The sequence below is a fragment of the Gopherus evgoodei genome, chromosome 6 (assembly GCF_007399415.2).
Source record: "Gopherus evgoodei ecotype Sinaloan lineage chromosome 6, rGopEvg1_v1.p, whole genome shotgun sequence".
Lineage (NCBI taxonomy): Eukaryota > Metazoa > Chordata > Testudines > Testudinidae > Gopherus > Gopherus evgoodei.
This window is the reverse complement of record NC_044327.1, coordinates 67,106,521-67,120,889: the sequence shown is the minus strand read 5'-3', so window position 1 is coordinate 67,120,889 and position 14,369 is coordinate 67,106,521. Positions and strand designations below refer to the sequence as shown.

At 42.1% G+C, this 14,369-nt stretch overlaps 1 protein-coding gene across 3 annotated transcripts in view; it reads left to right on the top strand.

Moving 5' to 3' along the window:
* The window catches only part of MAN2A1 (mannosidase alpha class 2A member 1), a 200,393-nt gene that overhangs the window by 144,917 nt on the left and 41,107 nt on the right, over nucleotides 1-14,369 (top strand). For all 3 annotated transcript variants that reach the window (XM_030565963.1, XM_030565965.1, XM_030565964.1), the window contains exons 17-19: nucleotides 4,883-5,016; nucleotides 6,913-7,054; nucleotides 13,266-13,399. In XM_030565963.1, the coding sequence (XP_030421823.1) occupies nucleotides 4,883-5,016; nucleotides 6,913-7,054; nucleotides 13,266-13,399 (410 nt within the window). The remainder of the gene's footprint in view (nucleotides 1-4,882; nucleotides 5,017-6,912; nucleotides 7,055-13,265; nucleotides 13,400-14,369) is intronic.

Below are 14,369 nucleotides of genomic sequence, written 5' to 3'. Positions count from 1 at the left end.
CGCAACTTCAGCTACGAGAATAACGTAGCTGAAGTCGAATTTCTAAAATCGAGGTACTCACCAGTCTGGACGGCGCTGCATCGATGTCCGCGGCTCTCCGTGTCGATTCCGGAACTCCGTTCGGATTGATGGAGTTCCGGAATCGATGTAAGCGCGCTCGGGGATCGATACACCGCGTCCAGACTAGACGCGATATATCGATCCCCGAGCAATCGATTTTAACCCGCCGATGCCGCGGGTTAGTCTGGACGAGGGCTAAGAGAGACCTGTTCGGTGACTTGTTTGGACAGGGCTGTGGCATTTGGAACAAGTGTTAATAACATCATATAGGAAAATCTTATAACTTTACATACAGTGTTGCCATACAAATTTTACCAAGACAATACTGATCAGAAAATTGAGTTTTCAAGGCAGACCTTCCAAGGCGTACTTTTGTTACAAAGATTTATTACAACAGTGTGTAGGTTGTGGATACAGGGGCATATTTGATCACACCTATGTAAGTACTTGCAGACTCTGATCAAGGCATCTTTAAATCTCCTCTGGGATAAAGTACACAGCTTAAGTCTCTCACTGTGTACTTTCAAAACCTTGAAGCATTCTTCTATCTTTTCTGATCCCTTTCCAGTTTTTCCGCCATCTTTTTTTAAGTGGGGACACATTCGATAAGGTTTCACTAGTGCAGTATTACAGAGGTAATGCCACTTCTCTTCTCCAAGGATTGCAATTACCCTCTTAGCCACAATATTGCACAGGAAGCTCATGTTCAACTGATTACCTACTGTGACAGGGTTGGGCCAGATGGCTACAGGAGAGTGATAGAAGGCAGATATATTAGCCCCAAGTTAAGCAGGTCCCTTTTCCCTGGGTAAAGTAACAGAGGCAGTTCTAGAACAATCAGGAACTTGCTGGAACAAATTAAGGCAGGCTAATTAGGACACCTGGAGCCAATTAAGAAGCTGCTAGAATCTGTTAAGATAGGCAGCCTAATCAGGGCACCCAGTTTAAAAAGGACCTCGCTTCAGTCAGTGAGGCGCGCGTGTGAGGAGCTGGGAGTAAGAGGTGCAAGAAGCTGAGAGTGAGTAGGCATACTGCTGGAGGACCGCAAAGTATAAGCATTACCAGACATCAGGAGGAAGGTCCTGTGGTGAGGATAAAGAGGGTGCTGGGAGGAGGCCATGGTGAAGTAGACCAGGAAGTTGTAGCTGTCATGCAGCTGTTACAGGAGACACTATAGACAGCTGCAATCCACAGGGCCCTGGGCTGGAACCCAGAGTCAAGGGCGGGCCCAGGTTCCCCCCATCCCCTCAACTCCCTATTTGATATAAGAAGAGTTGATCTGGACTGTGGGTCCCATCAGAGGGAAAGGTTTCTGGCCTGTCCCCTGACACATTAGGTGGGCCAGCAGAGACTGTGGGGATTGTTCTCCTCCTTTTCCCAATCCTGGCCAGTGAAGAGATTAGCCAAGTGAACGGCAGTTTTGTGCCACTAACAAAAGGAGCCAAACTGAAGACTGCTATGAACCTCTGAGGCGAGCAAATCCGCCAGAAATCGCAGAACCCTCCAAGGCAGAGGAGGAACTTTATCACACTATCATGACCTTAAGTTCTTTTCAATGTCACTGCATTCCCAGATTCAGCCATGTATATTGTAAGTGTGACCTACATTCTTTGTTTTTTATGTACGACCTCACAATTGGCTTTGTTAAAACACACAATGGCATCTTGCTAAGCAGTCCAGATTGGTCTGTACATCTGACCTGTTCCCATCATTATTCGCCACTCAGGGTTGGATCTGAAACCTGTTAATTAGTTGTGATTTGAGAATACAAATGATGATCTATGTCCACTGTAAAAATTTTAAACTGTTTGAACCTCATGGTTTATAAGTAGGAGTAGAGCACAGGACCACCTGCTCCAAATGGCCATGTGAAAGGCAGTTCAAGTGGTTTCAGTGAAACCATGCCTTGTTCCCCTTTCTTTAACTTTTTTCTCTTTTCTTCCATTTTGGGGTCCTGACCTTCTCTGTAACTGTTCCCTTCACTAGACCTCAATTAAACTTATCTGCATTCCTGAACTCTTTTTCATTAGTTTTACCTGATGCAGCTCTGAGTTTCACAGAGGTATTATGATCTCTTACCTGATTTCTTTACGTTTCATTAGCTCTTTCAACTTCTAGTGCAGTTATTCCAAACATAGCAATTCATTCATAAAGAGCATGGTGGGTGAATTCTTATGGTCAGCTGTGATTTCCACCATGAATACCTACAAGCACAAGAGTGATGCTCAAAAATGCAAGCTGTAGCAGGCCCATGAAAAAGATAATCAGAAAAGTGTGAGTGGTCTACAAAATAACTTGAAATATTTGACCGTGTTGCAGACAGTTCTGCTACTTGCATTTCTTACCCTTATCCTAAGCTAGTGAGGATGTTGATTTGGGTTTGTCAGGCTTGTTCAGTTCTGGAGTATCTGATTCTGGCACAAAACTTGACATTGAATTGTTGGATCCCAGAATCTGATTTTCAGCAGAATGTTGCCCATTGGTTACTAGCACAACTGTTATAGATGTGGATTCTGAAAGCGGTTTGGTTATTAGAAGCATGGGGCAGAATTTTGTCTTCAAGCGAGATCTGGTTGCTTGGCCACAAAAGTGACAGATTCTGTTTGGTTTTTTTGGTAGAAAATGGTCCCATTGTTCAGTTAGAATGAACCTGTTTGCTTAGTGAACGCAAATAAAGGCAAATATTAAAATTGTGATTCTTTATCAAAATTTCTAATGGGGAATTGCACCAGCGATCTTGGTTGATATGCAGTTTGACTCTTGCCTTCTTGTTCTGTTTCAATTGTTGGCTTTTCCAACCAAACTCCTTGTCCTCCTTTGCAAACTGTAAAACTGGGTTCACAAACTTTTTCCTCTTTAGCAATTGATTATGCCTACATAAACGTTCAAAGAACGGGTGGAGGCAATTGCTCGCTGGATGGAAATTGCAGAATGGTTGGTAAAGGACTGCGCAATTGACAAAGATATGCAAATCTGCTATCACAAGATACAGTATTTTGCGTTATTTCTTGCATATTTTGCTGTGCTTGGGAGAGAGATTTAGTTTTGAGAGGTTCAGATGAGAAATTAGAAAGTTGTCATAATGGTAATTTTTGGTGTGTGTTTGAATTGCTTGCAAGGCATGGTAGCATGTTGTGAGATCATGTAGACACTATTAAGACCAGTCCTATAAAAAGCGTTGTAGACTTTTTTTTGACTGATTTAGGAAAGTTTAAATACTTCTCCATTGTATTTGTATTCCAAACTCTTCCAAATGGAACAAATGTCTCAAGTGTTAAGGTATATTGAGATATCAAAAAATGGAGAAGAGGTTGGTGACTGCTTTGTAGATTTTTATTGACATTCACACCAAAACAGAGAAGGGTATGACAGGTTATTTTAGAGATTCTGAAAAAAGACTGTTTAGATATGGCTAATTGGAGGGGGCAAAGCTATGACAAGAGTGCTAACATGGCTCCAGCATACAAGGGTGTTCAAAATAAAATTCACCAAATAAATCAGTACGCATCTTTTGTCCCCTGTGCTGTTGACTCACTAAATTTTCTTGGAGAACCAGCTGAAATGTGTTTTCCACAAGTTATTCTAAATTTTGGAATTGTTCAAAGATTGTATACCCTGTTTTCCTCTTTTACTAGTTGTTGAAATATGTTGAAAAACATGTTAGAATTACATTGGAAAGCCAAACCATGACAAGATGGTCAACCAGGGTAGAGGTAATCCATTTACTATGAAATTAACTTGAGGATTTTCTTGATATTTTGATGAGATCAAGGCTACACACAATCTTACTCCAGAATTTAAGTCTGAAGTTTATAGTTTACAAACAAATCTTTTCTTAATTTTCTTTTCTTGTTTTGGCCAAGATGTGGCATACTATCTTATAAAACATTAACCTGTAAGCTCCATTTTGAAACTCCTCATAGGTTGTGTACACCTAATTAACTTTTCAAATCTGGCTCTCATCCCTCCCCGCTCCATCCCCCAATAGACATACTTTGTGTTCCCAGTCACATCAAAATGAAGTCTTCAAATTCTCTGCCCTGAAAGCCCTATTTACTCATATTCAAATGACTCTGTACTTTCTCTTCAGTCCTACCTATGATTGTATCAGAGTTGTTGGGGGGGAGGGATAGCTCAGTGGTTTGAACATTGGCCTGCTAAACCCAGGGTTGTGGGCTCAATCCTTGAGGGGGCCACTTAGGGATCTGGGGCAAAAATCAGTACTTGGTCCTGCTAGTGAAGGCAAGGGGCTGGACTCAATGATCTTTCAAGGTCCCTCTCAGTTCTAGGAGATTGGTATATCTCCTATTATTATTTATTATCATAGGAGTGGTAGGAGACTAGCAGCAGCATGCCTACACCCAAAAAGGAGAAGGAGCAGCAGCATCAGGCACCAACAATTTAAGGTGGAGGAGCAGCCTGTTCCAGAGGATTAGCTAGTGCTCAGGGGCTGTACTCAGCAATGATGTTGCAAACTCCATTGCCTGCGGGAGTGTGCTGACTTCTATACTGGTTTTGGCTATTTGTAATCTGCAGATTTTAATAATCCACATCGTTTTTCTACTCCATGTTGTTGAAGCTTTCAAAATTATATGGCAAATCTGGTAGGTAGCAGTGATGTAGAGAGTCTCTGCTACCCCATTCTATAATACTGATACATGGACTGGGTTCTAAGATTACTCCTCTCTATAAGGTAGACATTAACATGGAAGGAAAATTGATTGAGGGGAGCTGAAACATTGTTATGCTATGGGGAGAGCTCTATAGAACTTGGTTTTGATTTTTTAATAATCAGAAATTGTAAATATACTTTTAAATTTAGGATTGGAAGGTGAGTCTCTTGAGCTGTCCAATATTGTGGACATTAGAGGAGAATACAATCGTGAGATTGCAATGAGAATTTCATCTGACGTAAACAGCCAAAACAGGTTTTACACTGACCTTAATGGATATCAGGTAATTACCATCTGTTAATTCTGAATATAATAACTATGACAATTTAGAATCATCATGGCTTAATATTTGGGTTTTTTAGTTGATTTTTTTTCTTATCTACCCAAGCAAATAATAGTTTAGTATGAGAATGTTAATTAGTTTGAAAGTAGGCAATGATTTAAATATATAATATTTTTCCTGACATGACTTAGATGCATTTAAAAGCGGTGGATGGCTTTTCCAAGATTAAAAAATATTTATTTTAGGCTGGTTTGTCATGACAGACAGACATATGTTGTATACAAAAACTGTGTTTGGTTATAACAATATGATGGTACTAGTATATCCTTTGTTTATAGATTATTATTATTATTATTATTATTATTATTATTATTATTATTATTTTAGTTTTGTATGATGCTTTGGGCTTCTTCAAAGATGATAATCTCTGTGCATGAGTATTGGAAGGAGGAGGAGATATTTTAAAAAATGAAGTATTTCATTTTTCATTATTTTTGAGTGCTATCAGCATTGTGTATGCTGCAGGATATGTAGAAGACTCAGATTTTTGTCTCAAACTTCAGTCTACATAAGGTACTAAAGTAGATGTTAGTCATCATGGAAATTAGCATGTTACAAATATTGGCGAGACTTTCAAAGAGAAATATATGTTCCATTTCAAGGCAATTTAAGATTTAAATAACTTCTCAGAGTTTTGTATTTTGGCATCTGCTCTGTCAGGAGGCCACGAAATTCTGCAGAATCTAAGAACCCCAAAATTCCCTTTTCATACTGTCCAGCATTGATAAAGTGATATTATCCGTGGCAATGGATATGATATTTCCTGAGGAAGGTGCCTTCTTTTAAAACAGCAAAACAACCCACCAGCTCCAACAAAGAACAAACCTCTGCAAACAGGAAAGTAGAATCCACCCTTAAAATGGACTTCAAAGCTACATCGGTTGTATCAAGAACATTTCTGGCAACCACATATTTTTCTCAGTCCACATTGTGATGACCTGAAACAGTTCTCAGGGTCAAAGCATAAAAATACATTGAACTAATAGGTCGTTAACAAATCATCACACACATAGATATGTTGTATTCCTTTCCTTTTCTGTCTTGTCTATTTAGATTATAAGATATTTGGAGTGGATGCTGGCTCTTACTATATGTTTGCACAGTGCCTAGCAGGCCCTGATCTTATTTTGGACCTCTAGTGGCTACTGTGATGCATATAAATTATATAATAATTTATTGGAACATAGTAAGCCATAGTATTGATGATGCATCTGATGGGAAAGAATGCAGATAATTTTTCTTAGCTATGTTGGCTCTGTGGTGTTTGTAGAAGTAAAATATAGTAAAAACTTTTGTTTCACTATTCTCACCAGATATAATTCTGAGTACATAGGGACCCAGATCTGTCGAGTAAGAACTGGCCATTTTATTTAATTATTTCAAAGTAGTACTGCACTTAAATAAAAAAAAAATCAAGTGAATTTTTAAAGAACTAAAGAATATTTGATAGTACTATACACTCATCTACACAGATCCATGCTAGAAATCCTAGGAATAATTTTTACACTACTTTGAGCTTATTCACAATCTACTTTTCTCAAAAATACTGCTCCTCATGCTAAGAGCCAGTACAATTCTTTATGCAAATTCCATTGAAGAACCTTTCATTTTTTGAAAACTACATTGAACTACAAGTACGTGTAAGTTACACCACTTCTGAAGTAATGTTGCCCATAAGTCCCTGCTAAGCTGAACGATATAGTGGAGGGACTTGCTTTGGTGTCTATCAATTGTTGCTCCCAAAGCGTATAAGATAAATGCCTAGAAAGATATTTTGTATTTTTTTACATATTTAAATATTAATGGAATGTACTTATGTTAATTTTGGTGATGTAGATTCAGCCCAGAGTGGCAATGAGCAAATTGCCTCTTCAAGCAAATATCTATCCAATGACTACAATGGCTTATATCCAGGATGGTGGCATTCGTTTGACTCTACATTCTGCTCAGTCTCTAGGGGTTACAAGCTTGAAAAGTGGTAAGTACAGTATGGGAAAGGTTTTCAAAATCTGACCTACATATTAAATCATCTCAGGAATTCAGAGGATTGTTTCACAGATTACTGTGCTGTGTAGTATCCCTTCCTTGAGAATGTAAAGAAAAAGGAACATTTTTACTACATCTAAAACGTTACAGTTTGTAGTGTGAGGAATATATTAGGAGCATGGGAGTGGCCATTCTGAATCAGAATACTAGTGTCCAGCTACTCTAGTATCCTATCTCCAGTAGTGACGAGCACTAGTTGCTAAGAGGAAGCCATGCAGTAGGCTGATACGAGATTTACTCCCACAGAAACTCTCTTCCTAACTCCCATTAGTTAGAAGTTATTTTATGTCCTTAAGGAGATGGGATTATATCCAATCCATTGCTCTTGGGGTTTTTTAATGTTTGCTTTTATGATTCTGGATAGTTTTGTTTATCTATAAAAGTGTTTTTTGAATCCTTCTAAGCTTCTAGCTTCAATGGTACCTTATTGCAGTGAGTTACACCATCTAATTTTGTGTTGTCTGGAAAAAGTATGTTCTTTATTCAGTATTGCATTTTCTACCTTTTGATTTAATTGAATATCCCCTTATTCTTGCATTGTAAGAGAAGGTGAATAGAAGTTTCCTATATACCAACCCAGTTAATAAAACTAGTTTTTAGTATTTACTTTTAGGCATAAAAGTGGTCATGAATAAATCCTGTTTAAGCATATGAAAGATGTGCTGAAAGATGTGTATAGTACTCTAGGTGCTATCCTCAGTAGATCTTTATTTATTTACTGTCTCCCCCCCCCAACCCCCACTAGTTATCTAATGCCCTGTCTGCTTTCTCGGTGTGGCACAAAATAGCTTATTTTCCTGAGGACCGAAAAGCTTTAGGGCATGTTTATCCTGACAGAGTTACAGCACCAGCAGTTGCAGTGTCACTCAAAGAATGCAGAATGAAAACTGTTGTTGTATGTTCACACTGGCAGCTGCCTGTGCAATGGCATGTTCACACTTGCAGCACCTGCAGCAGTATTCGGAGTGGTGCACTCTGGGCAGCTGTCCCACAGAGCACCTCTTTCTCTTTTGATACTAAGTCTTGTGGGAAGGCAGAGGAGGCTGCGGTGCATCCTGGGTCCTATCCTAATGCCCTGTGATGCATTGCTTCGCATCATAGCAGTTCCTCACACCACTGAGTGAAGGAGAAAAAACAATTGCTTACCATAGTGTGACTCTTTCTCAGATGATTGCCTCAGTCTATCTAGAATTCCCTCACCTTTCCCTGTTGTTTTGGAATTTGATAATAAATTCTTGACTTAGTGTAAGAAATGTAGTGAATGTTGGGGCTGCACTCCATATATGGTCTTGGCTGAGGGCCTGAGGACCCTTGCAAGTGTGTATGCACAGTCTCAATGAACTCTTTTAGCCAGGAACATCTGATCTCATGTATCAGGATGTACACTGTTACCCAGGATATGTATCCATCCAGCAGTCATCTAGCAGAACAACACAGATAGCAGTAAGTAGTGGTTCTTGAATATACCAGCCATATGCATCACCAAGTATCTCTTTGCTACTCTCAGGATCCTGATCTATGAGATGAGGAACATAGCAATTTCTGTGCTTCAGTTCACATTTGACACCGTCTTTCAACTGTTCGTGTACAACACGGGCTGCCTCTTTCAGGTTGCAGGAATGGATCCCGAACTGCTGCCCAGTATGCTGCTCGCTCTGACCAACATGTCACAAGTGACAATGGAGTTATTCCTTAAACTACAAAGGCAAGAGGAGTGCAACATTGATCTCGCCACATGCAGTAGCTACGACACGAGATTGCTTGTGGCAATCATGAAGATGCTGACCACAGTGGAACGCTGCTTTTGGGCTCAGAAAACTAGCAATGAGTGGTGGGATCACATCATGATACACGTCTGGGATGATGAGCAGTGGCTGCAGAACTTTGGCATGAGGAAAGTCACATTCATGGGACTGTGTGATGAGTTCACCACAGCCCTATGGTGCAAGGACATGAGAATAAGAGCTGCCCTGTCCCTGGAGAAGACTGTGGCGATTGCACAGTGGAAGCTGGCTCCTCCAGACTGCTACCAATCGGTCGCCAACCAGTTCGGAGTGGGAAAGTCAACCCTTGGAGTCGTGTTGATAGAAATGTTCAGGGCCATTAATCGCATTCTGCTCTGAAAGACCGTGACTCTAGGCAACGTGCATGAGATTGTGGATGGCTTTGCACAAATGGGCTTCCCTAAATGCAGAGGGGCAATAGATGGCACGCCCATTCCAATTCTAGCTCTAGACCACCTAGCCACCGAGTACATTAATCACAAGGGTATTTCGCCAGGCTTCTCCAGGCGCTTGTGGATCACTGTGGGCGTTTCACAGACATTAACGCAGGCTAGTCTGGAAAGGTGCGTGACACATGCATCTGGCCTGTTCAAGAGGCTGCAAGCAGGGACTTTCTTCCCGGACTAGAAAATCACCCTAGGGGAAGTAGAAATGCCCATTGTGGTCCTGGGAGACCCCACGTACCCCTTAATGCCGTGGCTTACGAAGCCATACATGGGGCAACTTTACAGCAGCAAGGAGTGGTTCAACAATGGGCTGAGTAAGTGCATTTGGCCATTTAAAAGCCCGCAGGTGATGCCTATATGGGAAGCTGGACCTGACCGGTTACGATATTCCTGTGCTTATAGCCATGTGCTGTATGCTCCATAATATTTGTGAAGGGAAGGGTGAAAGCTTCACTCAGGGCTGGGCTGCAGCGCCTCAGCACCTGGAGGCTGAGATTGAACAGCCAGAGACCAGGGCTATTAGAGGGGCACAGCGCAGGGCCATAAGGATCAGGGATGCCTTGAGACAGCAATTTGAAGTTGAAAGCCGCTAATATCTGTTGCTATGCTTGGGATTGCAATGCTTGTAATGCTAGGTGGTGATTGGTGCACATGATGCAAGAAGGGGGCTTAACATAATTGTTGCTTTGCAGTGGTCTTTTTAATTTCACTTAATAGAATAAAGATTGCTTTCAAACCAACACAATTCTTTTATTAAAAGACAACAACCGGAGGAGAGAGTCAAATGAAAAAAATACATCAGCAGGGAGGGGGAATGGGGAGAAGGGAAGGTCTCAAAAAGTGTAGGGATCCCGGGAAGGCTACAGATTTATGTATGTCCAGAGTCCATACCCAACCTTCTCCTTTGGAGTACAGTGCAGCGGGTGCTGTACTTCAGCAGGGCCAAACTGCAGAGGGACGGGTGTTCAGTGCAATGGGTAGTTGGAGTCCACTCCTCCCTCCTCACAGTCCAGCACTGTGGAATGCTGCGGGTAGAGACTGGAGCCAGAAGGTTGATAAGTGTGTTGGTGGTTTGTGTGGGGCGCATGGGAAAGAGTGTTGCAACAGCAGTTGCGAGGGTGGGCAAGTGTGGAGCTCCTTGGTTTGAAGAGCTAGTATCGCCTGGAGTGTGTCTATAACATTTATGAGCTGCTCCATGGCTTCTTTCTGGTGTGCTGTGTTCTCCGTTAGGTCCCTCTTCTAGCTGTCCCACCTCTCCTTCAATTCCTGTTTCTCGGCAGTGGAGTGCATCATAACCTCACAGAGAAGTCCTCCTTAGTATTTCTTGGCCGCTTTCTAATTCTGCACAGCCGTTCTGCTGCCGATAACAAAGAGGGAGACTGGGCTCCTAAGGTCAACTCTGTGAAGTTTAAATGCAACATTTTACAGAAGCAGTATTGTTTGCAACACAGACAACACTGATTCAGTGCTTTAGATCATAGCCAGTACTCTCAAACCTGTCACTAACTGGCTGACCTCAGGCAAGCACTCGTGAGCTAGAAGACCCCCAAAATGGTGAGTAGCTGCGGGGGCAGGGTAAATCACTCGTCCCCGACCCTGCTGTACTCTAAGCACCTAGATCTTGTGGAGAGCCAGCACTGTGGGGGAGGCTGATAATCATTCCTGTCCCCACACCTTCCACAGGCTGTGATCATTATGGAAGATATCTCACTGCTAAGGGTGAGCAGAGAATCAAGGGAGAGTCGTCTCCAAGCCTGCAGCTTCCGCCCTGGCCCCGATGTGGCTATCCAGTGCAGCAATGGTCCCCCTTCCCTGCCCACCGTGACGACACAGTGGCATGGGAAAGTTACCATTAATGGGGCAAGAAATAAAGCAGTTCTGCCAAGGAACATGCAGCAGCGGATTGCCCAGTATCTGCTCAAGAGTTTCCTGGCTATCTCTGAGGGAGATTCCCATGAACTGAGGGAGTCTATCAACAGCTTCTTCTGCCACTCAGACTAGGCATGCGATGGGAGACAAGCCTACTTTTTGCAACCCTCTTGCCCCCAACAACTCGCTTCAGCAATTCCCAAAATCAGATCCACTTGCCGGGGGCCTCCTCTCCTGCTGTGGCTGGCTAGGCTCCTCCAAGGTAGAAGAAAGCTCCTGGCTGCATGCATTTTTGGCCTCCGAGTCATCTTCTGCCTCTGGGTCTCTTTTCTCCCCCGACCCTGTGCTTCGTCCAAGATTTCCTCCTCCTTGCTCAGTCCAGGGGCGGCTCCAGGCACCAGCGCACGCGTGAGGCGGGAAGCAGCTGGGAGGCGGCGTGCCAGTCTCCGTGAGGGCGGTAGTCATGCTGCCTTCAGACCTTCCACAGCCTGACTGCTGTGCTTGGGGCGACAAAATACATAGAGCTGCCCCTGGCTCAGTCCATTCTTGACTGGCATACAAGCCAACGAAGTATCCACAGGGGCCTTCACAGTGGAGGTGGGGTCGCCACCAAGTATTGCGTTCAGCTCTTTGTAGAACTAGCAGCTCTTGGGCGCAGCATCGGAGCGGTGGTTTGCCTCCTGCGCCTTGTGGTAGGCGTTCTGCAGCTCCTTCACTTTTACCCTACACTGCAGTGTGTTCCGGTCATGGTCCCTTTCTATCCTGCATCGTTAAATCTGTCGGTAGTTGTCATAATACCTATGTCTGCAGCGCAGCTGGGACTGAACAGCCTCCTCTCCCCAAATGCTGATGAGATCCAGCAGCTTCAAGCAGGGAATCGCCTGGTGCATGGAGCAGGCATGACCGCCTGAAAAGATGTGCTGAGGCCACTACATACATCACTGAGCAAACAGGAAGGGGACTTTCAAATTTGCAAAAGAATGTACGGGGGGTTGGGGGGAATGATGGTTGGTCACCTGAGGGCAGGGCAGTAGAGTTCAAACTGATGACCAGAGAGGTGAGAACGGTCTTTGTGGGACACCTCCTGGAGGCCAATTACAGCGCCGTAATTGCCACGGTGTGTACACTGGCACCGCAGCTCTGTAGTCCTGGCACAGAAAGCTCTACGCCTCTTGTTGGGGTGTTTTTTGTTTAGAGCACTACAACTGCGCAGTTTCTGTGCACTAAGTGGCTTGGCAATGGGTACACCTCGGGAGTTACAGTGCAAAAAGCTGCTTAGGCCTTTGTCTAAATAAAGTATTTGGGCTTAATGTGGGGGTATGGGATGAAATATACAGGTCAGGATAGACAATCTAATATTCCCTTCTGGTCTTAGTTTCATAGAATTGATCTGCCCATCTTCTGTACGTCAGAGTTCTGTGTAACATTTTTGGTTAGGAAAAAGGAATGTTGGAGGTGCGCTTAGTTACGTGGAATAGACCAATTTCATCACCCTCACATGATCTCTCATGCAACCCCTATGGGCACAAGCTTTTCAAGGCAGTTTATCAGCCTGTTGCCAGAGACATCTCATAAGTGTAAATGTGCAGAGGCAACTCTTGAACAAGAGTTACACCTAAGTAACCCCTCTTTTCCTGTAAACTTTCAACTTTCACATCCCCCGTTGTAGGGCTAGAGCTGTTCAAATAGAAATTTTTTGACTTTCTTTTATAATAGGAAAAGTATTTGTCATTTTCCTGCAGCTCAAACATCTTACTAACTTTTGTCCAAACTTGTAAAAAACCCAGTCTTATCCAGAGACCACTGCTTGAAAGTGTTAGCCTGATAAGTAAAAATTTGAGAACATTATAAGAAACCAAAGCAAGGGCATTATGAAAATGCTTATTCAACCCTCCCAATATCATAGATATCACAGACTCTCCAGTTGTAAGAAATATTATCTGGATTATTTTTACCATTGCTGTTTACAGTAATAAGGTTCATGTGGCTAATAAAAGCAACACATGCTGCTATCATCAACATAACCTCAATATTTGTTTTTCAGGCCAGTTAGAAGTCATTATGGACCGTCGACTTATGCAGGATGACAACCGTGGCCTTGGACAGGGTCTCCAAGATAACAAGATCACAGCTAATCTGTTCCGACTTCTTCTGGAGAGAAGAAATGAAGTAGATGAGGTAGGAGTAATCACATGGGTTTATCTGCTGTGTTTTCAATAAAACTGAAGATATAAATATTTGATACTTCGGTAAAGAAATATTTAAGCAAAAATACCTGATGTGTAAGTATCTAAATGGTCTCAATTTATGTAAACCAGGAAGATAAGAGAATGTTATATGCGATAATAGTATTGGTCAGTTTGATTTACTTTTCCTTTTACAAACATTTACCCTTGTATGTATCCTCTTATTCCCTCTGGGTTTTTTTTCCTCTTCTCTCCTTTCTTCCCCGTCACTGTGAGGAAATAAGCCTGGGAAGGACCAATTGAGTATCATATTGCAAGAGTAGAGACTAATGACAGCAGTTACAGTGCTGAGTGGATTTAAAATCAGAAGGCAGTTTCTATAGATGAGGAATTTTGTATGAATTTGTAATACACAAAGGAGCTGGAATTAACTTTTTTATATGGGTGATAGCAACTACTGGAGTGATGAGGATACTTACACTAAACCACTTAAAATTAAATTCTAATGTTCATTTGATTCATAGATTTTATTTTTTTAATGCCAAAAGGTATTGTTGTGATCCTCTACTCGACATCCTCCTTTATATAACAGGCCATAACATTTAATACCATAATTCCTGCATTAAGCCCATAACATCTTGTTGAGCAGGATATTTTAGAAAGATATCAGGTCTTGATTTAAAGACTGCACAGAGTGGAGAATCCATTGCATCCCTCAGTAAGTTGTTCCAAATATTAATTAACTTCAGTGTTAAAAAAATAAAACAAAAATTATGCCTTATTTCCAGTTTCAATTTTCTAACGCCAACTTCCAGCCTTCAAATCTTAACTCTTTGTCAGATAGATTAAAGAGGCATCTACTATCAGAAAGCTTTTCCTTGCATAGGTACTTATGGACTGTGATGTAGTCACCTCTTCAGCTTCTCTGGTAAGCTAAATAGTGATCTTCTTGTCTATAACAT